This window comes from Pagrus pagrus (genome assembly GCF_965226575.1).
Source record: "Pagrus pagrus genome assembly, chromosome: 11".
In the NCBI taxonomy this organism is placed as follows: Eukaryota; Metazoa; Chordata; class Actinopteri; order Spariformes; family Sparidae; genus Pagrus; species Pagrus pagrus.
Window position 1 is genome coordinate 26,057,805 of NC_140195.1, and position 21,571 is coordinate 26,079,375.

Consider the following 21,571-nt stretch of genomic DNA (forward strand, 5'->3'; position numbering starts at 1 on the left):
TGCCTTATCTACCTAATGTTAAAGATAAATGAGCACATTCCCAATGGTCTCTATAACCAGACAGGCCGTATCATACCGTGTCGTTGGTGATTTCCATAATGACACACTGACATTTCCACATGTACGTGTACAATAAACTTATCAGTTTAGTTTTTCTGAGCATTGTTTCCAGAGGAGCTGACTGTACAGAACACAATTGTACCTGTGTGTCATTAAATCCAACTGAAAAAACATTTTAGTGTCAGATACTTTTGTAATCCTTAAAACTGGTTTATTTGGCAACACCTTTGGCCTGTGGTGGCTGCTGGTAACAATGATCGCGTTTTAATAACACCAGTCCGTCCAAAATATACAGCCTGAGCAGCTACTCCTTCTGGAATACAATAGAAGAAGAGAAACTGGTACAGTCTTTCCTTTAAACTGTGGGCTGACATGTAGGCATCTCTTGGTTTTAGTAAAGAATAATATAGCGACCATGACATCCAACACTGTTATCCTGAACTCTCTTCTGAATTTTGCATCCAGTCTTGTACATGCACACATCCTGTCATTTTGATCAGCTGTTCATTGATACAACTCTGTCATTAACAAATCTTTTGAGCCTGGCTTTTATTTAAGGTAGCCCGTCATGTTTTATCATGGTTTTTTATACCTTTTTTTATCCATTGTCTTTATTTATTTTAATATATTTTATTAACTTTTATTAAGTGCAACACTTCTTTTTGCCTTATTGTTCTAATTCTTAAAGATAGATGGATAAACTTTATTGTCTGTCACGAGTGACAGAAATTCTACTTTGACAGGCTCGTATAAAAGAACATTAAAGACAAGCATTAGAAACAAATGTTAAAAACAACCTTTTTATTGCAATCATGCTAAAAAAAAAAGGAGGAGGGGGCTCTGTGAAGAAGTGTTGATGCAATATGCAAGGCTAGGCCACCTGTTGAAATCATACTTAAAACTTAAAAATGGTGGCAGTATGTCAAAGTAACTGCTAACTGCTGCCAACTGTAGCTGCCATTATAGCTAGCTCAGTTAGCCATGCAGTTTGCAATCTGGACAATTCCTGTGGCATCCTGATCCACACAAACCTAAAAATCTATTGCAACTTGAAGACACAGTTGATGACAATCCAAAATCAATGCTTGTGTCAGTTTTTAAGTGGAAGTTTGTGATATATTTCGATAGTGATCCATAATTGTTTGAAGTGCAGTGAAGCCCTGCTCCTTCTCAACGGCAGCAGTGCTGTGAATCCTTCTGACTTTAATACAGAAGCTTTGAGTTTAATTATTTGAGTTTCCTGACAGGTGAAGACTTTCTCAAGGCAAGCATATAATATTACCTTGTGCTCTCACATGGACCTGCTTAAATGTATGTGCCAACATGTGTGTTCATGCTTTGTGTATTATTCTAGCGCATACCTTCCCAACTCTACTTGCACAGAAAAAATGTGCTATTTTGATTAAATCAACACAGAATCAAAACGTCAGGGTCAAATTTGTTATCTTTCTCTGAGTATGATACGCAGATGTAATGAACTGTAACATAATATCATTCTTTAAGAGAACTAAAAACATAAGAACCTCATATTACATGGAGAGAAAGATTGTGGAGGGTTTGAATGTGGTTGCAGAGGTCCAGAGACTTAACCACTACATGGTTCCTAGACTTAAAGTCATGTTGGCTACATGGGAACGCTGTTATTATCTGTTATTTTACAATAACTGAAGACATCATGTATCCACTCACTGGGCAGCAGGGGTCTTAGTGGTCAGAGAGATTATTCCTGTTTCATGTATTGCTTAAGTTTCACTACACACCAAGTAAATGCAACAAAGCTGTGATGTACTTTGAAGAAGTTGGTTTTAAAAAATGCAGTAGCTTTATAATTAATGTGTAATATTTCCCCATCAAAATGTCTAAAAATGACTACACATTTGTTATATATTCTGTTGTGTACTTCTAGTATATAATCCTAAACTTTTCCAACAATGTTCAAACCCAGAGAAACCGTAATTTTATTTAAGGGAATGGTGCATGTCATGTGGTTGCTTGTCGTTATAACTTACTGGGAAAGATCAGGTGATACGTCAGAGACATTTCTGCCTGAGTCACATCAGGGCACGAGGACAACAACTCCCATGATCCAACACAACATTATCAAACTACATCTTTTATTTGTTTTGCATTGTTTGATTGAGAGAACCCCAGCATCAGAAATGACATACAGTGTATTAACTAATAAAGCATACTCAAATATCACCATGACAAACCTCAGTACTCTCAACCATGATGATGACTGTTGTACACAGCTGATAAATGAGGGCTTCAAACATCCTTTATAACAGATTTATATTCACTACAGCATGGACGTTTTCCTTCACGACCTTATCTTTTCTGGTTTTGAGTCAATGACCGACACTCCCACTCCTTTTTGCATGCTTTACATACTTGGTATCAAACAGTATAACACACTCTTTAAGGTGTGAGCTGTGAGCTGAACAGGACAGCGTCTCTAATGAAGACGTCTCTGGGTATACAGACAGAAAGTTAGAGAATTAAAAGTTCATAAAAGCATTTTACATTGTTATCCAGTGAAAATTATCCGGTTCTTATTATTAAGTGATTTCCATTGTTTGCTGATTCCATGTCTGTAATTTCTTTAGCAACACAAGTGAGTTTTGCAACATTTTGCAATGCTGAGGATGTTTTCAACTAATATTTGCAAAGTCATAATAGCACAGTGAAGAAGCGGTCAATTTGCACTTGCTCTCAGCAAACCATAAATTAACTCCAAAGAATTGAATTAAGACGAAACATTTTGTGTGTGTGGGGGGGTGGGTGAGTCTGTGTGTGTGTGTGTGTGTGTGTGTGTGTCATTGTAGAACAAAAAGCCCTGTGTAGGTAAATGTTGGACCATGTGTGTTTTGCTATTTATAACCCATGGGAGGCAGAGAAGGATTGAGATACTGGTGTTCCCGACTTTGTGTGTGTGTGTGTGTGTGTGTGTGTGTGTGTGTGTGTGTGTGTGTACTGTAGCAGCCTTTGTTTCCTTGTATAAGCATGTTCTCCTCTCCTTTTCCTCAGAATAATAGCCTTGTTATTCCTTGCTGTCATTACAGAGAATATGTGTGCATAGCTGAGTGTGTGCGTGTGTGTGTTTGCCAAGGGATTTCTGTTATTCCAGCCATGGTCGGCATTCAGACTGTGTCTCTGTATTCGTACGTCCTAATATGGAGGAGTACTGACACTGCACAGTCAAACACACACATTTCTATATCACATGAACCCAATCCGTAATGCTAATGAGACCACAGTAACTCAAGCTCACTGTGTGTGTGCATGTGTGTGTGTGTGTGTGTGTGTGTGTGTGTGTGTATGTATGTGCGTGTCAGCTTGTAGAACCAAACCAGTGACATATCTGACTTTAGTTTCTATTCTATTCTCTTCTATTCACTCATTCCCCTTCAGTTTCCAGCGCAGCTGTTGGCATCAGGCCAAACCTCTGTATGAGTGACATTTACTTCACACATTGCAGCCTGACATCTGAGCACCAGGCACAGCAGTACGGAGATGATGTCACACAAGTTATTTCAAGGCTTGCTTTATGTGTGTGTGTCTGTGTGTGTGCGAGTTTAAAAGTTTTGGTTTAAGCGTCAAGGCAGGTTTGTGCAATAGGTGTTTGCTCAAGCCTGTCTTGTGTGTGCAGCTGTGTACAGTATGAGTGTGCCACACACAAATGTGTGTGTGTTGTGAATGTTTTTATTAAGGTTTATGTTTGGGGGTGTATTTAATGTATGAATCAGTGTGTATACATCCGCGAGTGTGTGTGTGTGTGTGTGTGTGTGTGTGTGTGTGTGTGTGTGTCACTTGCTACAGTATTATCCACATGTGTGTTCATTTTACTATTTAGTAGGACACATTTGAATGTCTGTATGTGTTTATATATGTGTTTCTGTGTTAGGGTGTGAGTCAGTGTGCATTTTGTGCATGTGCATCAACAAGTGAGTGTGTGTGTGTGTGTGTGTACGTGTCTCAAAGACAGAAACCACCCCCAGCCTTTTCCCAAGCTGTTCCCTTCCTGGATCCTGTTTTTAGCGCCGGATGAGGCAATCTTTCCCATTGACTCAGCCATGCAATGCAAATAACCTCAACAGCATGCAAAGAGCATGGAAATTCATGTGTGTGTGTGTGTGTGTGTGTGTGTGTGTGTGTGTGAGTGTTTGTGTGTGTGTGTGAGAGAGAGAGAGAGAGAGAGAGAGATCGACACACGCAGATGGAGAGAGTGAGCTTTAGTGTGAGTTGATGTGACACACAGAAAACAAAAAGACTTGTTACTGTGTGCGTGTGTTTTACAAGTTTAGATATTAGCTAAGAAAGACACATACAGTCGATTAATATGCACTAAGAGTTGTATAATTTCTACCTAGTGTGTTTGTGTGTGTGTGTATTTATTTGACCTACTTTTATTTTTTTCTATCTTTGTAGAAAAAAAAACAACCTTTGTCTTCTCCTGAATGAGCAGTGGCTTTCATTGATGTCAGCCAGTGTCATTGTCAGTTTTTAATTGTTTCCGCTGGAGCAGTTTTTGGTTCAGTATGTTGTATGGAACACTGGAGAGCCTGTGTATCATCATTTTTACCCAACCAAACTTTAGTAGATGAGATACGATACTTCTGCTCACACATGCTCTTCACCCATACATTATACCACTTACTTACCTGCATTAGTCAGCTGTAATAGACAAGTCTAGTGCCATACTGTGAGGTCGGATGTAGTGAGGGCTTAAGATGTAACACACAATATACATTTTGTAGGCTTACATGAAAAACATGTCTATTTAAAATGATACATTTCTGCTTTCTTTTTAGCAGAGCACTGGAATTTTTTATGACTAATAAATCAGTTGACTTGTATGACTTGTCAGCAAACATTATACCTTCTCATCATTCTGTCTGAAAGCCCAGGGACACGGAGGTTTTCTGTTCATTATCTGCCAGCAAACTTTATTAATTTGACTGAATAAGACTGAATTATTTGTTAACCTTTACCAACTACGGCTCCCATGAGGCTTGAACCATGCAAAGTAAAATGACATGCTTAAATTTTGCAGTACATTCAGTACAGTAGTAGATCTTAAAATATGGACAGAAACCCCACTATCATATGTTTGCTGTAAAAATAAAGTTAAAGAAAATAAAACAATTAAACAACCTTTCTTATGAGAAAATACATTTGCTGTAAGGGGCTAGTTGAGGTGGTACAGTAGAAACTGTTACATGGCTAATATTTGCGCCTGAAAGATTATGTTTTTATAGTAATAGTTTTAAAATTATTTTAGTGTAAATGTAATTTATTTTCTAGGTTACAGTAGTTGTTACTAGCCAAAAAAGCTAAACTTAGCTTCAATTGAAGGTTATTGTAATTTGGATTTAAGAATAGTAAAGTAAAGTTTACTCTGTCACAGTGTCTTCAGTTGTAAAAGAAGTCTTCCATATCTGACAGTTCACTTTATCTGACATTGAATGTTTCTGAATGGATCTACAGCAGTAATGCAACAGTATTTTCAGTTACCTTTGTTTGTCTGGCCTGCTTATATATAGTCAGCTCTGCCAGAAGTTTTTGCTGTGAGTTTTGCAACTGCAAAGTATCTGTTATGCCTGTAGACCATAATTCTGGTTACATGTTTTCTCCAAACACTGGTTCATTTTGCCTCTGTTTACGTGTGCTCATTGTTTTTCAGGTAGGGTTTCCCCTCAGAGTATTGTGTAAATCAACTGCTCTTAGTAGGGATGAAGTAAATTGACGCCTCTCTCCTCTCCCTCCCCTCTCACCCTTCTCTTTTCCCAGATTCCTCTGTGGCAGTTCCGGTGTCGTGCGCGGCCTTGTTTCCCATGGACCTCAGGGTGGGAGAGCGGGGCATGCGCCCTGGTTCAGACACGGCACTCCTCACCCCGCTGCACCCGCCATTACTCCTCTCCCCGTTCTCCCCTCAACCTCGCACCTCCTTCTCCCAACAGCAGCTGCACCAGCACATCCGGGTAAAGGATATAAAACATATACAAAGACTGATCATGTGCTAGATTAAATACATTAGGGCTTGTCTGAATAAAGACTTAGACCAGCTTATTAAAAAAGTTATTGTGCATTATATTCTCTTACATGTGTACATTTTTAATGTTGCTAAAATATGAATGTGTGCTTGTTGGGGGTTTAGTTTAATATGGAGCAGAGGAGGCGAGAGCAGGAGCACCACGAGAAACAACAGGAGCTGCAGCAGCTAAAACACAAAGACAAGAGTCAACAGAGTGAGTACATTCACACTCACACAGTAACCTTCAGCTACACTAACATGTTACAACAAGTTTCACTTTGTGATATTTTTTCTCACTAAGCTTTATGAAAAACTATTTCCACATCTCAAAAATAATTACATGCTAATCATAGCCAGAGGAAAGTCCCTGTAAGAGATCTTTATTGAAGAGTGTCAATCCACTTTGAAATTAAAGAGCTAAATATAACCTGACAAGTGGAGCTACAACAGTAGAGTTAAATATAGCTCTGGGTCCGGGCACATGAAGTCACTGGGTCAATATTGACTTGATCACTCCTAGCACCTTCTGTCACCTGTGTGTGTGCACACATTTTACACACACGCACACAGACACAGACAGCAGCAAACATAGTTTCAGACAACCAATGACCTGCATCACACTCAAATGAACCGACTATGTCAGTGTATTGTTCCTGATGTCTTTGTCATATATTTTACTATTAATCACTGATTATGTCCTGCAAGAACACGCTACATGGGTTGGTTTTGAACATTGTGCTTTGGCTTTCCTTGCTCCTCCTTTTCTGATGAAGCAGTTTGTGAGTCATTGTAGTGTTGTTTATAGTTTTTTTGTGTTATTGATTGACAGGCGCCGTAGCCAGTTCCCTGGTAAAACAGAAACTCCAGGAGGTGATTCTCAAGAAGCAGAAACAGGCGGCGCTGGAAAGAACAAACTCCAACACTCTGACTTCACCTCCTGTAGCATACAGGTGACACACACACACACACACACACACACACACACACAAACACACACAAATCAAGCACAAAAGGAAATTGATAATGGCAAATGCTTACATCTACGACATGCTGGCAATTCTTTGGATAATTCTTTGATTCCCTGTAAATTCTAAAATCTGAATTTAAAATAAATATCTGCCATATGTGGTGTGACTATTTACCCTAATGGTTGTTTGTCTATTTATGTTTGTGTGTTGTGTTTTCTCAGAAAGCTGGGCCCTGACCCCAGTTTATCCTCCCAGCCTCTGGTCTCGCCTCCATCACAGCCTTCCTCTGATGGTTCAGAAGGGACGCCGCTTCGTAGAGCAGGTAAAACATCTGACATCCACTGTCACACTTTAACTTCATCCAAGCCTTAAGCAACATTATGAATTCAAGATGACTGTGTGATAGAAATCATGCAGAGAGAGATCCTACAAAAGTCATGTTGATTTCTATTTTTTTATTCATTGACAAATATCAATCTTTTAAAACCAACAGTTGTTTAACTGTTTATAGATTTATCAATTTGTCCCACTGACTACTTCAGGCATCAGTGATCATATTTTAATAAAATGCAGTGCATGCAGTGTTGCAGCATTTAAAAAGAAGTCACACTGCTAAAGATACATTTTGCTAAATGATACGTTTTCCTGTAATTATTACAGCCAGTCACATATTTTTTCCTTTTTAACTTTCCGTATGGTCAGTTTGCAAGATTTTCATTAACTGGAAATAGGTTGAATCATCATCAGTGGTATAACAGTCAGCAACAGAGTGCAGTAAACCATGTGCACATAGTCCTGTTAAGTAACATTCTCTAACACCCTGCTTTGATTTGACAGCATCTGAGCCCAACCTGAAGGTGAAACACAAGCTGAAGAAACACCTGAACACCCGCAAGAGCCCGCTCACCCGCAAAGAGAGTGCCCCGCCTACTATCAAACACAGAGTACCTGACACACTGGGTAACAACACACACACACACACACACACACACACACACACAAACACACAATTGAATAAGCATGGTAATGCAGTATTGTTGTTTAATATGTGATCATTTCAGTAAGTCTTACAATGTTTTATCTTACCATGATAAATGAAATTGATTTTGATTTCACTGATATGGTCAAATGTAATGTAAGTGAAATATGATCAGGATGAATAATCAGATTCTAAACTCATACACTGCCTTTCTCTCTACAGACTCGTCCCCCAGCAGCAGTAGCACTCCGGTCTCTGGCTGTAGTTCTCCTAATGACAGCCTGCCCAATGAGAATGGGCTACTGCCATCTGCAGGTGGCCTCTCACATGAGGTTAGCAAAGACGCACATATACACACACCCACATGAAGTTGCTGAGTTCTTTCAGAATCCCAACCAGTGATCATGATGAAGTTGAATAGATAAAGACACCAATATAGAAGAATGTAAAAAGAAAAAAAAATGTTTTTGTATGTTATTGTCATTCAGACAGGTACTTTTGTCTTAAAAAAAAACAAGCATTTTTTTAAACAAGTAAGCACAAGTTGTTGTTTCATGTACATAAGCTGTGCCAAGACGCTGATTAATGACATGTTTAAAGCAACGACACAGGAGTACAAGGTGTTGAGTGTTTGTCAGCTGTTTATACATAATTAATTTAATCACATAAAGTCAACCTCTGTCACACCTGCTGTGGATGTCTGACTCATGATTCCCCCTTGTCAAGACGGCTCAGTGCAAAACACTAGCTCAGGTTTAATTAGACTGCATTGGTTTAGATTAATGTATATTTACTTTTTGCTAACGCATTTGGTCACTGCAGCAGAAAATATTAAGAGAATATAACAAAGACTTACTGCTTGTCTATGGCAGAGCAGAGATGTATAATGGGATAGATCACTAACACTGGTCTTAATGTTAAATTTGGTTTATTTTTTCTGTCATAAAAAGAACAGTTCATTTCAGCTTTGAATCTAAGTGCGTTATTTTTGTATAGTAACAATGTTTGATATTTCCAGGCCCAGAAACTGCTGCTCAGAGATGGCACTCTAGCTAACTTCACCATCCAGAGTCCGTCCACTCTGCCCACCATCACACTGGGACTACCAGCCAACGCCAGGGTAAACACTGAAATGCAGCAGATGTCTATCATAATGACTCATTTATGCTTTAATAATGATGTTATAGATACTTATGTCTTCAAACAAGTACTGGACAAAATTACTTAAGGATACATTTGCTAAGATGCAGTGCCTGTACAGTGTAAAAGTGAACTTGAAGAAGCTCACGTAACATCCCATGACTTGAAAATCTCAATGAGTTGTGAGAATGAATGAAATCTACCCTCAGCCATATCCTGTTTTAAACGGGAAGTACATCAAATAAAGGAAGCATGGTGCTCTAAAAATGCTTTTTCACTATGACACTGAGACTTATGAGCACTGTATATTTAAATTTAACTTAACTAGGCAGTTTGTGTGATCACGTCACCTTGACAAAACTGGTCCATTTCTGTCAACAGACTGGTAAATATTCTACATATTCTGTGTTGTAAATTAAGCTGTGATAAAACGTCAGACAGCATGTTGTCTGTAGCTGTAAAGTTGTTTAACTGTCTGTGTGCAGGCCGAAGGAGAGCTGTCCCAGCTGAAAATTGGCCGGGTGCCTGTGGTAACAGCCGGAGGCTCGTCGGTCTTCCTCCCCCTGAGCAGAGAGGATCAGGCTGGGCAGCTGAATCCTCACCTGCCTGTCATCATCCTGGAGCCCTCTGGACTGGTACACACTCCACTACTCACTGGTGAGACACACACACACACACTGACACAACTACTGCAGAGATGTACATGCATATTCACACTTGCAGCCAAAAGCTCCTCAGTGTTTTCTGCAATTGATTTATATCTCAGATAAGGATTGTATGTACCTGAAAAAATGTTCAAAATATACACAACCAACCTGTTACCGAATAGCCACAGATATAACCATATACATTTATCAACTTCAACGAAGCAGTGATTTCACAAGGTCTTTTGATTTTATTGTCTGAAATGTTAGAGCACCACCTAGTGGTTACATTTATAATAGTATATTTTTCTTCAATCGGTTAGCAATTAATCTACTCCACCACTGTTCTATTTAGACTCCTTTAATCCACTTCAACAACACATTAGAAACATTTTATATGTGTTATAGAATTAAAAGTAAACAATATTGTAAAAGAAATGATAAAATTAAACACATTATTCAATCAGTTTATAAGGCATCAGGAACAAGGTTCACACCGTTCTAGCTATGTGTTTCTGAGTAACTGTGTGTGTGCTTACATGGAACTCAATATTTGTTGCTCTTCCTCTGACCAGTTCCAGGTCTCGACTCAGTCCCGCTACAGTTCGCCTCCCAGTTAGATCACCTGACTCCTGGAGGCAGTCAGACCCACAAACCCCTGAGCAGGACACGCTCAGAGCCCCTCCCCCAGAGCCAGCGGACCCTTCACACGCATCTCCTCCAACAACAGCATAACACACAACTACTCGAGAGGCTCAAACAGCAAACCCACCTGGGCAAGGTACTGAGAAGTGAAGGCACACACTGATCTGTATTCATGAAAAAGAGACTAGGGAGACTTGATTTTACAGCTAGTACGTATTCCACACAGATATACACAATACATGAAACAACACATTCATGGCCCTGCCTGTATCCCAGTTCACACTTATACAAAGATTTGCACTCACAAAGATATGTTCGGATCTGTACAACAGTGTCAGTGAGGCAGTTTGTTCAGGGCTGCTGTGCCAGAAGAGAGAAAACTTGTGCCAAGGTGAGCACTTCTTCATTTTGAAGTCCTGTATCTATGACCAACTGGCAGAAATGTGAAGTGTGGATTGAGGGGATGATCTTGGACTGAGTCTGTGGTGAGCTGATAAGGTGGAGAACAGTGCAGAAGGTGGAGAACAGTACAGCATGATGGGTTGAACAACAGGAGGTGGGGGCAACAACCAGTGTTTTGGGTTGGCGTATTACAAAGGGCCTTTTTTTGGGGCAAGTTTTTCCTCACTCGAATCGAGGGTCGAAGGACAGAGGGTGTCGTCTCTGTACAGATTGTAAAGCCCTCTGAGGCAAACTGTGATTTGTGAATTTGGGCTATACAAATAAAATTTGATTTGATTTGATTTGATTTGATTTTGTTGGGATAGTTAATGGACAGCAGTTTTTTCTTCAGTTAATTTTGTTTTGTCTATGTTTAGATGGAAGTAGTTATCAGTGCACCATTGTGTGAAGTGAGAAATTGTGTTTTGATAGGTCATTGAGTAGTCCAAGTATGGCAGTGTCATTTGAGTATTTGAAGTACGTGGTAATGGGTGAAAGGCTGTTACAGTTTTTGGTGATGATGGTGGATGATGTTTTTTGTGCCTATTCTTACAGCCTGTGAACCCAGGGGATGATAAGTGGATGGATTTTGAGACGGTGACCTTTCTTTACAAGGAAAGTTACTGTATATATTATATTTATCTTTATTCTAATAGTTTTTATTATGTTTTTATTCAAATTGTTATTTTAGTCTTCCAATATCTCTTTATTATTGTCTCTATTTTTTGAGACTTACTCTTGTGCTGCTACTTATTTCCCTCTGTACTGCTGTGTTACCTGTGAATTTCTCCCAAGGGGGATCATTACAGGAACATCTTATCGTATCTTATCTTTATCATCTGGTGGTATGTTGAAAGCAGAGCTAAGGTCAACAAAAATAATTGAAGTGAAGTTGCCTTGTGATACCAGATGTTGACGGATGGAGTGGAGGAGACCTGTCACACCTGTCACTACCTCTACCACTCATTTGACCCTAAATGCAGTCTGGTAGAGGTCCAGTTATGGACTGATGGCTGGCAGAATAGTGTTGAGAACCTTTTTTTTATAGGAATTTTGTAATTATTGGAGTGAGTGTGACAGTGCTTGGGTTCTGATGGTTGGGGTTTTTGCGGGAGCTGGTAGGGCTGTGTATGTTTTCCAGAGAGTCGGTATTGATGGTGTCCTGTCGGATTCCCAGAAGATAAAAAGGAAGATGGGAGAGAGCTCCGTGGCACAAAGTTTGAGCACTCTAGCTGGCATGCCATCTAGCTCTGCTGCTGTGCCAGGTTGCACCTGCCCAGCAGCTGTTGGTAGCAGAGTGGTTATGGATGTCAGATGGTGTGAGGAAAGTGAGGTCTGTCATTGTGGAATATGGTCTTGTCTTGATTCACAACCAGCTAGAGTTTTAACTTTATGAAAGTTTGTTTTATGTATCTAGTCTCCAATATTTGGAATGGGCCTTGACCTAATGTAATTTATAATCTGTCAATTGCTTTAAAGGCCTGGCGTTGAGATGCCTTCTGTTTTTCTCTCTGGCTCTGCTAGATATGGGAGGTGATCCAGGGTTTGGAGTTTGGATATTCTCTGAATGTTTTTTGTGGGCTTGATGGTGGTAATGCAGAACTCGATCTAGTCAGTGATAACCGAAAATCTGTTATTAAGTTTGCCTCTTAGTCATTTGAATTCATAAATTCATTTTCTGAGGCTGTAATTACATTACTGGAATGACATGCTGGCTTATGCCACGTTTGCATCAGGTCATATTCAAAGCTGCATCCTGGAAAAACTTTTTCAAGTGAGGCTCTTGGTGAAAGATGTATCAGCTCTGAAATCGCAAATATGGTTGCAAATTCACTGATGTTGGCTCCAGTTGCTCATATCAAGTCTTTCAGAAGGTATACTTCCTGCCATGGTAGGTGACTGTCAACAGCTGATAGAAAACCCCAGTTGACTACACCAGCAGAATTTCTGTAGGCATTCACAAATAATTTTGTTTGCTTGCATTTTTACGTCTGGGCCACCGTGCCACCATGCAAATCCTTGGTTTCATATTTGTTTGTGTATTTTTGCCAACTTTAATGTGTGTATGTGTACTTGCAGCTGATGTCTAAGTCCGAGAAGCCCAGACTGCATCAGATCCCCTCTGAGGATATGGACTCAGAGGATGGTGGCGGGACGTCGCCCACAGAGCCAACCTATCAGAGTAGAGTGAGGGCAGAGTCACTAAGGGAGGCGGAGCCAACAGCATCCAAGAGCCAGGAAGACCAAATGAACCTGCAACATGCACTCATTCTCAACCAGGTTGGAAAACATATCATACTTTTACACATGAGATACACATGAACACAGATAAAGCAGGTAGACAGATGGAATAAAACCATTCACCTGTTCTTCACCCAACAGTCCTGTAGATGGCATCCTAACACTTTTACTTGCATGAATGTAGTTGGTGTTGCATGGTTTTGTGGTTTGACAATTACTTCAGCATATGATGACAGGGTGCGTGTACTGTAGAATGAGCTATTACTCTTTAAGAAAGGTTAACATTGATCGGACAAACCTTACAAGTCAGGAGTCAGACTTTGTTAGAAGATGTGACAACTTGAAGCAACAAAAATACAGATCAATCCAAACAAAGGCTTCAGTGGTGTTTTTAATGTTAGCTGTAGGAAATGAAATGATTAAATGGTTTTAGTAACGTGACTTTTAAGAAATAGATCAAAGTCAAAAATGACTTCCAGCTTCAAAGCAGTACACTGGATATTGACAGACTCAGACTGCTCTTGATGGTACAGGTCAGATCAGAGGGGCCAAATAAAACAAATTCAGATTTTATTGACATTAAGCTGAAGGAAATTCTGTGACTTCCAGCACTTAATATCAGCCAGAATACAAATCACTTGGTGAGCTTCAGTGGGATGTACAGCTGCATACCATATGTGTGACAAAAGAACTGAATGTTATGAGCACAGATATTCTCCTTGGTTTAGACTTTCTACTTTCTGCCATTTCTGTTCTGCACTTTCTTCTCAAAAACTACATGCTGATGATATTTGCTTTGAATTATATCTATGATTTGACTGCGTTTCATCTTTATTATCCCCACTCCTTCTGTAGTCATTGCTATGGGAACAGCAGAAACAGCTGCAGCAGCTGCATCGACAGATGGAGACCCTGGCAGTACCCATGTTGCGTGGCAGCAGCGGGGTTGGTAGTGGGTTGGGTGTCCATCGCCCCCTGTCACGTACACAGTCATCCCCAGCCTCCACCTCTCTCACTCTGCCTGAGAAACCCCTGAGCCTGGCCACACAGGATACAAGCAGCAAACCACGCTTCACCACTGGTGAGTTAGACATGCTTGTACAATATTGTAATAGGTATGTATGATCATAGTAGTAATAAAAATAAGAATTTATAGCCAACCGAAAATTATATTCCATACACTTTATGGCATCAAGCACCATGCTTTTAATAGCAATGGTAAATGTCACAGTTCTAAGTTAAGGAAAAGCTAAAATGTCCCCAGAAGGAATAAACAAACATGAAGAAGAAATGTGAATAAAAATGACTTTAATGTCTAATGTGGAAACTAACCTAACGTTACAAATAAACCTAATGTTTCTGATTGCATTGGAAAGTAATAAAAAATAAAAGTGACGATAAACTGTGGGAAACTGAAGTGAAGATCCGCCAAATGCCAATAAATATGTGAAATTGTGTATATAACTGTCAAACAGAAATCATCATCCAGATGCAGCCGGAGTAAATATTGAGAACAATGATTGAAATTCACTGTTAGCAGTTCTCTTTTGGCTTCTAATGTAAATGTACTGTGCAAAATGATTAGATCACATTTTTCTGTGTGTGTGTGTGTGTGTGTGTGTGTGTGTGTGTGTGTGTGTGTATGTGTGTATGCAGGCCTGGTGTATGATTCTCAGATGCTGAAGCACCAGTGTACATGTGGAGACAACAGCAGTCACCCAGAGCATGCTGGGAGGATACAGAGCATCTGGTCCAGACTACAGGAAAGAGGCCTGAGGGGACAGTGTGAGGTACGACAGGAGACTTATACACACAAGCACTGGCTAGGCTAGTCTGGTATCAGTAAGTCTGTTGTGAACCACTGATTTTGTCTTGTTGTTGTTGTGTATGGTGTATGGTCACCAATTTTAAATCATCCATTTCATCTTGATCTAACTTACAAATGATTTGTCTTTCTGAAATTAGAAAGCTTAGGAGTTTACAGGTACAAGAGTTTCTGGCAGAATCTGTCTTTGTCTCTGTTCAACATAGTAATTCATTAATTGTAATTCATTACATATTCTGCATTATCCATGTGCATATGATTCCTTTTGTAATGTCACTTTGTCTGGGCTACAAACTGGAGGTGTATTGTCTTTTCCTACAGCATCAAGTATTGGAGGTGAGAAATTCAAATGAAAATGTTCTGTTCATACAGAGTATTCGCGGTCGTAAAGCCACTCTGGAGGAGCTGCAGTCAGTCCACACAGAGCGTCATGTGTTGCTCTACGGCACCAACCCGCTCAACAGACTGAAACTGGATAACCGCAAACTGGCCGGTACGCTATTCCTCAGACCGATAGATTTAATCATTCTGAGCCCAACCATGTCATTTTCAAGTGATTTAATAATGGACATGAAAGACCTTCCTTTTTAGAGTAAATATGATCAGGAACATATATACCAAACAGTGTTCCAGATGTCCAGTCCTTCTCAATAACACAACATAAAATTGTGTTTTACAACTCTGACAAAAATTGTGTACATATTTCTGTCCTTGAACTATGTTAATTAATTTAAAAAGAAATTACAAACATGTGAAGGTGGTACATAATGGCATGACAAATAGTTTTCTCATACCATGAATACTCTTGATACAATAGATTGTGCCAAGTCAGCATATGGCTTTTCTTTTCATTAGCCGTCTTGGCAAAACAGAGTCACGTTGAAAGGAATAAGACATTAAAATGTAATTGAATAAATGTATAAATTTACAGAAATGTTAATGTTTCTGTTTTCTCAGGAATCCTCTCTCAAAGGATGTTTGTGATGTTACCATGTGGGGGTGTAGGGGTAAGAGAAAACACGCACACACGCACACATGCACACACACAACTCTATTTTTGATCATACTGTAATCTTCCAAAGCTCATAATGATAGTTATACAATACAACACAATCAGTGCGTTGATGAAAGACTATATCGTTTCAAAGAAAAGCAACAAAGTCAAGCGAGAGAAAATTACAACAAAGACAGGATATTAAAGAGGAAAAGAGAGTTGGCTTGGCCCAACGTTAGCGTTTGCCTGACAGTCTGTGTCGGACCATGACAACTCAGACTAATGAGAACAACATGTCCATGACCAGGGATAAAAGAAATGCCTCAGATTTCATTGTCCGAGCCAGATGGACAGTAATGCCAGTTTGTGAACAAACAAAGGGAAGAAAAAACAGAATGGAAAGGAAAATTACCGACAATATGGATCTGGCCTTGAAATGGGAGAGTCAAACTGACATTTTGACTCTTGTGTCACAGCTGAAGATTTGGACATCTCTGCTATGGACAAAGTCTTCCGTTTCCTTCAGGATTTTAGACATAGTTAGGCTATATACAGCATGTATTATAAATATTTCCATGCTGCTTCCTGTTTGTTCGTTCTGTCATTCAGTGTCCTCCATCATTTGTCTGTAGGTTGATAATGACACAACCTGGAATGAGTCGCACACGTCTACAGCATCACGCATGGCAGCAGGCAGCGTTGTAGAGCTGGCCTTCAGAGTGGCCAAAGGAGAGCTAAAGGTGAGTGTGAAAGAGCCAGAATGAAGGGACACAAGGAGAGCCACAATATCAGAAACGTATGGATGAAATGGAGGAAGGGGATGCCACAATGCATTAAAAATGTAATCTATTGGAGTGTAGCTGTATTGTTATTACTGTCCTGATGGAAACAAAGACAAGTAGGAACCTCCCCCATGCAAAAACCTGTATTGACTAAATGCAGATTTATCATCTCAGAAGATAGGAGTAGCAGTGTTTTTTGACTTAGACATGAAAATTACATTTGCAACGTTATACCCATGCACACAGAGTCACTGCTTTTCAGGCACTGGGTCACGGGCCAAAAACAGCTTTGGGAACTCATTGTTATTGTGAAGTAATTCTGGAGCTTGTATCCACTGCCAGCCATGTTTTGTTCCTGTTTGTCAACTAAAAGGTCAGAAAGACACATCAAATTAGAAATGCATCCAGCAAAGAAACCTCACCCTGCCTAAAGGAACTACTAACCCACTTCAAAGATGAATGGTTTTCAGAAAAGAGTTTTCCTGTGGCCACATCATGGCAAAAATTCTCTTCCTTTTCCTCTTCACAATGATTAAAAGTCTGGCATAAACATGAAATTGTTCTTTTTTATTCTAAATGGTCAAATGTAAAAATACAATTGGCAGGAAGTATTTATAGCTGACAGCTTCAATCCAGTTTTAGCCCAAAACAAAACAAAAATGATCATGTGAAACAAGGCAGGCAGGCAGAGAATGAAAAACAATAAACACCACCCTAAAGCTCAGTCTATACTGAGCAGCGATCATACACAACCACAACACTACAGTACAACCACAGTACAACCGCCCCACTGTTGTTTTTAAGCTATACATGTCATAGGGAATGTATACAGAACAGGATAATAAGTATCTTGAATGGCTTCCATTGTCTTTACATCGTAAGAACTCATCATTTGATGTTGTGTATCCATCAAATGTTTAACTGGGATAGTAAAGATGAAGTTGACTCATGTGGCTGGATGATTTTTACTGGGTTAATTCAAAATAATTTCATACACTACATGCATTGCAGTTGTAAAATTGAAGAATGTAACAATAAGGGAAATGTACTTCACTGTAAACAAATCAGGAAACATTACTTGTTGTCAAGTGTTTATCTTTGTGCCTCAGACCTGTCAATCAATTTCTAAAATACAGGGGTTTTTTTTTCTGAGAAATATTTTTTTTCACTTCTCTATGTCAAACCTTTATCTAACTATAAAAGCCTTTAATATTTAAAGATTGTAGTTTCTACATTTGAAGTTTCTCAATGTGTGAAACACTGATTAATAAAATCTTCTTCACAGAACGGCTTCGCTGTTGTCAGACCGCCAGGGCATCACGCAGACCCCTCCAATCCAATGTAAGTGTGTGTGTGTGTGTGTGTGTGTGTGTGTGTGTGTGTGTGTGTGTGTGAGAGATTTACATGCTCAGCCTGACCATTGTGAATTTTCCTGTCCTTGCTGCACTGTCAGCAGCTTCTCAGTAGAGGATATTTATGACATGATATAGAGAAAACACAGGGACAAAATAAGGAAGATTAATACTTTTTTGTGTTTTTTGTGTGTATGTTGTTTTTGGACTACCAATCTTCTTCTTATTTATCCTGAGAGCTACAATCTTGTATCAAGAACAGACAGGTGTACACGGAGCCTTTCCAACATTCCCATAACTGTTCATCATGTATTATACAGCTGAGCAAAAGAAATAAGAACTAAAAGAGACAACTTCAGTATTTTTTCTTTCCTTAGAAGTTTAGTTTAACTCTTTTTTTTTCCTTCTGTCTGTGTCTGTTAGGGGTTTCTGTTACTTCAATTCTGTGGCCATTGCCGCCAAGCAGCTCCAACACAAGCTCAGTGTCAGCAAGATCCTCATCGTTGACTGGGTAAGACAGCTCTGGCTTCATGCTGGTGTTTTCACTGTTGTTGTTCATATTGATGAAAACACACTCACTGTAATAATCCCCTAATACTCTTTGTAGAGATAAAGCATGTCTGTGATATTGATTGTGAATTTATGTCCGGTAGCATTGCTATCTATTATATTAATGTATCCCCTCATCCTGTTTCTAGGATGTCCACCATGGCAACGGCACCCAGGAAGTGTTTTACAGTGACCCTAGCATCCTCTACATCTCTCTTCATCGCTATGACGATGGAAACTTCTTCCCTGGCAGTGGATCTCCAGCTGAGGTGGGTGATGTCCCCGGCACATTGAAGCCCATGCATGATTAGAACCTGACAAATAAAACCTGACAAATATTGAATCATGGAACGAATGGAATGAAATGCAACATGTATTTTTGGCTTAGGTTGGTTCTGGAGCAGGTGAGGGCTTCAATGTGAATGTGGCGTGGACAGGAGGACTGGACCCACCCATGGGAGATGCTGAATACCTTGCTGCATTCAGGTTCAAGCAATTACTGCTCTCTTTTAACACTGCAAATCAAGTTTATAAGATAAGATTGTGTCATATTAGGGGAAATACCCAGTGTTAAGCGTTGTTAAGTTTTTTTACAGCATTTATTCCAAGTGTTTGGAACTATACTGCAGGGGTGATCACCACCTCATGTCGCTCCAAAATCTCCCATAGGTGTTCAGTTTGGTTCAGATCTGGTGACTGCAAAGGAGAGAGAATATGATTTAAATAATTTGCATCCTCATAAAAGTATTCAGTGACGCCTTGTACTATTTATGGAAATAGAGCTGGCCAATAACTATATTATATATAATATATATCATTATTTACAGTATCATGTTATGGCATAAGTGTCTTTTCTTGGATTTAAAGGCTGCATTTCAGTAATGATATAATTTCCTGAACTTACCAGACTGTTCTAGTTGTTTTATTACTTGCCTTTATCCACTTAGTCACTATATACACATAACTGATGATTATTTATAAAAAAAAAATGTTTAAAGTACCAATAATCATCACTGAAGTATTGTTGCAGTGTCGATTTCAAGGACGTTGGTTAAAAGATATCATGATATTTGATTTTGTTGCCCAGTCCCATTTATGAAGTACCTTTAAGGAGATTTCATTACATGCAGTATATTGTGTGTCTTGACATAAAATATTGACATATTGTTTTAAGGCCATATTCCCCAGCCCTATGTTGAAGTACATGCATTCATTATGGTTCGCCACTTTCTTATTTAAATTTGATTTGTCACTCATTTGTATGTTTGTGGTTGTCAATTGACAGAACTGTACAGACACATTGTACAGTTTACAGTACACTACCAGTTCTCAAATGAGACTTCCAAACAGAAGTTTAAAAAGCTTTTCTTGTGTATTGAATCTAACGTAGGGAAGTTGTTGCAGGGCATTCATGGAAACATGGAAATCTTCTGGGTTGTGTCTGTGATAGACAACAGAAAGTGTAAAATGGCTGACTCATGCCTTTTTCACTTGATTTTGTCTTAAATGGTGGCCTGCAAGTTATTTATAAGGACATAGCAGCTCTTTTTCATTAAGGATGGAGCAAAAAAAATTTCCATGATCAGAGAAAGTGAACAAAAATAGATGTTTTCTTCCTGTTTCAACGTGCTCTGAACATTAGCCCAATGCATATTGAAAGCAGATAGTTTATCTGATTTTAATTCATGTCTTGGATGTGAAATCTAGTAGATTAGACAACAGTCAGTCCCAATAGTTTTGCCACCAGCTGTGTTCCAGTTTTAATTGATCAGGATAAGGATATTCATTGGAACTTTAATCAGACATTTCCCTCATTTCCTTTACACTGAGCCACAACAAACATACTTAAGCTGAGCCTCTGATCAGCTTAACATTGCCTCTGACGTACTTCTTGCGTAATTAATAATCCTTGTCATTTGGAGAGCATGTGTCTGGCGCACCCTTTTTCCAATAACTTCAGATGCTTTACAGTAAACGGTCTCAAGGTCTTGTGTTTGACAGATTGCAGACCGTTACTTCCTGCTTGTGGGTTGGATAATTGTGATCGGTGGGTGTTTGGCACCAATAAAGTTTCAGTAGTGTGGGCTTTTTGGTTGTCTGGTGCATCTAACCCCAAGTTAACTGTGGCAACCGCACGGTTACTGGAAAAGAGGCACAGTAGCAAAGTCACAGACTTTGATTCACGCATATGTTTATATACAGTACTTGTGCACAAACACACAAGTTCAAACGCTCAACATAAAACGATCTTCACCATTGATCTGCCTCAGTGTTTTTAGCTCCTGTCATTACTGTGTATCTCCAACAAAACAAAAGATCCATTACAATCAATGTGAGATTTATTCAAACATCTGGGGAGTTTTGGATATCAAAAGGCAGAAACCCTGATGCTAAGGAGGCTGTCCTGCCTTTTTAAGTCTTTTTGAACACTGATTCCCTGCAAGCACTTTGTAGCATGACCCTGACCTCTGACCTTCCTGTAGAGCACAGCAGCAGAAAGACAGGTTTACCAATGAGAATGACTCAGAGCAGGGGGGTTGTGCACCCAGTGTTTTTGAGGAGGAACAGTTCACCTCCATTGGAGCGGCATGTCCGATTTTGCCTACACTCAAAATTTACTTGCAAGCTGAGCAAGAGTGGTTAGATTAGGTTACGTCTCTGGGGGGATAGTCAAAGCATTTGGTTTAAAAGAGAAAAAGTGTAATATTCATCTGGCTGATGGTGTCAAAATCCTAAATGGTCCTGTAATGTAGGTATATATTGGCCTTTCGATAGTGACTGGAGAAAAACAATTTTACTGGATTTAGTCTGAAATCAAGTAGTGTCTCAGGTATCTGAGAGTCTGAGGAAAATAATGTAATGTAGCTTTGAGTGGTGTAACATTTGATGTTTGCAGATCCATCTGCTCATAATTTAG

At 39.4% G+C, this 21,571-nt stretch overlaps 1 protein-coding gene across 4 annotated transcripts in view; it reads left to right on the plus strand.

Annotated features, from left to right (window-relative positions):
- The window catches only part of hdac7a (histone deacetylase 7a), a 65,152-nt gene that overhangs the window by 34,977 nt on the left and 8,604 nt on the right, over positions 1 to 21,571 (plus strand). For all 4 annotated transcript variants that reach the window (XM_084366028.1, XM_084366029.1, XM_084366030.1 and 1 more), the window contains 19 exons: positions 5,851 to 6,041; positions 6,218 to 6,308; positions 6,924 to 7,044; positions 7,284 to 7,384; positions 7,900 to 8,022; positions 8,264 to 8,373; positions 9,060 to 9,161; positions 9,667 to 9,838; positions 10,401 to 10,606; positions 12,991 to 13,191; positions 14,008 to 14,233; positions 14,809 to 14,942; positions 15,350 to 15,470; positions 15,935 to 15,984; positions 16,604 to 16,711; positions 18,039 to 18,094; positions 18,529 to 18,616; positions 18,804 to 18,923; positions 19,043 to 19,140. In XM_084366028.1, the coding sequence (XP_084222154.1) occupies positions 5,851 to 6,041; positions 6,218 to 6,308; positions 6,924 to 7,044; positions 7,284 to 7,384; positions 7,900 to 8,022; positions 8,264 to 8,373; positions 9,060 to 9,161; positions 9,667 to 9,838; positions 10,401 to 10,606; positions 12,991 to 13,191; positions 14,008 to 14,233; positions 14,809 to 14,942; positions 15,350 to 15,470; positions 15,935 to 15,984; positions 16,604 to 16,711; positions 18,039 to 18,094; positions 18,529 to 18,616; positions 18,804 to 18,923; positions 19,043 to 19,140 (2,419 nt within the window). The remainder of the gene's footprint in view (positions 1 to 5,850; positions 6,042 to 6,217; positions 6,309 to 6,923; positions 7,045 to 7,283; positions 7,385 to 7,899; positions 8,023 to 8,263; positions 8,374 to 9,059; positions 9,162 to 9,666; positions 9,839 to 10,400; positions 10,607 to 12,990; positions 13,192 to 14,007; positions 14,234 to 14,808; positions 14,943 to 15,349; positions 15,471 to 15,934; positions 15,985 to 16,603; positions 16,712 to 18,038; positions 18,095 to 18,528; positions 18,617 to 18,803; positions 18,924 to 19,042; positions 19,141 to 21,571) is intronic.